The following is a 2,332-nucleotide window of genomic DNA, read 5'->3' as shown; positions in this document are numbered from 1 at the left end:
AGGTGTTGGGGGTATGAGGGTCAGGTGTTGGGGTATGAGGGTCAGGTGTTGGGGGTATGAGGGTCAGGTGTTGGGGGTATGAGGGGTCAGGTGTTGGGGGTATGAGGGTCAGGTGTTGGGGTATGAGGGTCAGGTGTTGGGGGTATGAGGGGTTAGGTGTTGGGGGTATGAGGGTCAGGTGTTGGGGGTATGAGGGTCAGGTGTTGGGGGTATGAGGGTCAGGTGTTGGGGTATGAGGGTCAGGTGTTGGGGGTATGAGGGTCAGGTGTTGGGGTATGAGGGTCAGGTGTTGGGGGTATGAGGGGTCAGGTGTTGGGGTATGAGGGTCAGGTGTTGGGGGTTTGAGGGTCAGGTGTTGGGGTATGAGGGTCAGGTGTTGGGGGTATGAGGGTCAGGTGTTGGGGGGTATGAGGGTCAGGTGTTGGGGTATGAGGGTCAGGTGTTGGGGGTATGAGGGTCACATGTTGGGGTATGAGGGTCACATGTTGGGGTATGAGGGTCAGGTGTTGGGGGTATGAGGGTCAGGTGTTGGGGTATGAGGGTCAGGTGTTGGGGGTTTGAGGGTCAGGTGTTGGGGTATGAGGGTCAGGTGTTGGGGGTTGAGGGTCAGGTGTTGGGGTATGAGGGTCAGGTGTTGGGGGTATGAGGGTCAGGTGTTGGGGGTATGAGGGTCAGGTGTTGGGGTATGAGGGTCAGGTGTTGGGGGTATGAGGGTCAGGTGTTGGGGTATGAGGGTCAGGTGTTGGGGGTATGAGGGGTCAGGTGTTGGGGTATGAGGGTCAGGTGTTGGGGTATGAGAGTCAGGTGTTGGGGGTATGAGGGTCAGGTGTTGGGGGTATGAGGGTCAGGTGTTGGGGGTATGAGGGTCAGGTGTTGGGGTATGAGGCTCACATCTTGGGGTATGAGGGCCACATGTTGTAGTATGAGGGCCACATGTTGTAGTATGAGGGCCACATGTTGTAGTATGAGGGCCACATGTTGTAGTATGAGGGTCACATGTTGTAGTATGAGGGCCACATGTTGTAGTATGAGGGCCACATGTTGTAGTATGAGGGTCACATGTTGTAGTATGAGGGTCACATGTTGTAGTATGAGGGCCACATGTTGTAGTATGAGGGTCACATGTTGTAGTATGAGGGTCACATGTTGTAGTATGAGGGCCACATGTTGTAGTATGAGGGCCACATGTTGTAGTATGAGGGCCACATGTTGTAGTATGAGGGCCACATGTTGTAGTATGAGGGTCACATGTTGTAGTATGAGGGTCACATGTTGTAGTATGAGGGCCACATGTTGTAGTATGAGGGCCACATGTTGTAGTATGAGGGCCACATGTTGTAGTATGAGGGCCACATGTTGTAGTATGAGGGTCACATGTTGTAGTATGAGGGTCACATGTTGTAGTATGAGGGTCACATGTTGTAGTATGAGGGCCACATGTTGTAGTATGAGGGCCACATGTTGTAGTATGAGGGTCACATGTTGTAGTATGAGGGTCACATGTTGTAGTATGAGGGCCACATGTTGTAGTATGAGGGCCACATGTTGTAGTATGAGGGCCACATGTTGTAGTATGAGGGCCACATGTTGTAGTATGAGGGTCACATGTTGTAGTATGAGGGTCACATGTTGTAGTATGAGGGTCACATGTTGTAGTATGAGGGTCACATGTTGTGCTACAACCATTTTATTTGTTTTAAATTCTAATTTTAATTAAAACTCGTGGAAATTATCAGTACATGTGGCTCTCTATTTCACAGTTGGAACCTCACTATACGTTATATGACGTCTGCCGCCTTATAAGGGTTAATGGTGACATTATAGTCTTTCCTGTGACTTACTTGCGTCTCCTCCTTCCATATATGTCCATCTTTGTGCTGTCGTTCCTCTGATAACGTGCCTTGAGATTTTGAATGTCGTTATCATGTCTCCATGTGCCTCTCTGAACCTGTGACCTGCCTCTACAACACTTTCACATGAACAGAACATTCATGCTGAATAAAAAAAAAAGCAAAAAAAGTTATTAAAACTTTGACTTTTTCTTTTAAGGACTTGAGAATGAGAACAATTCTTATTAACTCAGAGGCGCAAGGAACTCTTGGCAAACATGAAACAAATACAAATTCAGACAGGTGTGTTGTCTTTGTAAATGTACGAGCAATGATAACAGACTTTGTTTGTTTCCCCTCTGTCCAGACGAACAATTGAACTGCCTTGTTTGGTGGTTTACTGTTTGTTTGTGACTGTTGGTGAGTGGTTGTTTGTTGTGACCTGTTGTTTGTGATGAATGGTTCAGTTAGTGCACCTTAGTGATGAGTTGGCGCTCCTTTAG

At 48.3% G+C, this 2,332-nt stretch overlaps 1 protein-coding gene across 1 annotated transcript; it reads right to left on the bottom strand.

Moving 5' to 3' along the window:
- Window positions 1–844: 844 nt before the first annotated feature.
- On the bottom strand, window positions 845–1,870 carry LOC123765675 (integumentary mucin C.1-like). Its single transcript, XM_069333715.1, has 2 exons — window positions 1,842–1,870; window positions 845–1,676 (listed from the first exon to the last, which is right to left on the bottom strand). The coding sequence occupies exons 1-2, from the start codon at window positions 1,868–1,870 to the stop codon at window positions 845–847; spliced, it is 861 nt and encodes a 286-aa protein (XP_069189816.1).
- Between the last annotated feature and the right edge of the window lie 462 nt (window positions 1,871–2,332).

This window comes from Procambarus clarkii, chromosome 30 (genome assembly GCF_040958095.1).
Source record: "Procambarus clarkii isolate CNS0578487 chromosome 30, FALCON_Pclarkii_2.0, whole genome shotgun sequence".
Taxonomy (NCBI): Eukaryota; Metazoa; Arthropoda; class Malacostraca; order Decapoda; family Cambaridae; genus Procambarus; species Procambarus clarkii.
Note: the sequence above shows the minus strand (reverse complement) of the source record. Positions and strands in the feature narration are given on the sequence as shown.

Excerpts from the sequence above, each read along its gene's own strand:
- LOC123765675 (XM_069333715.1), bottom strand. The coding sequence starts at position 1,870 with ATGGACATATATGGAAGGAGGAGACGCAA. Across the intron at positions 1,677-1,841 it reads TATGGAAGGAGGAGACGCAA|CACAACATGTGACCCTCATA; the intron begins GTAAGTCACAGG and ends AAATGGTTGTAG.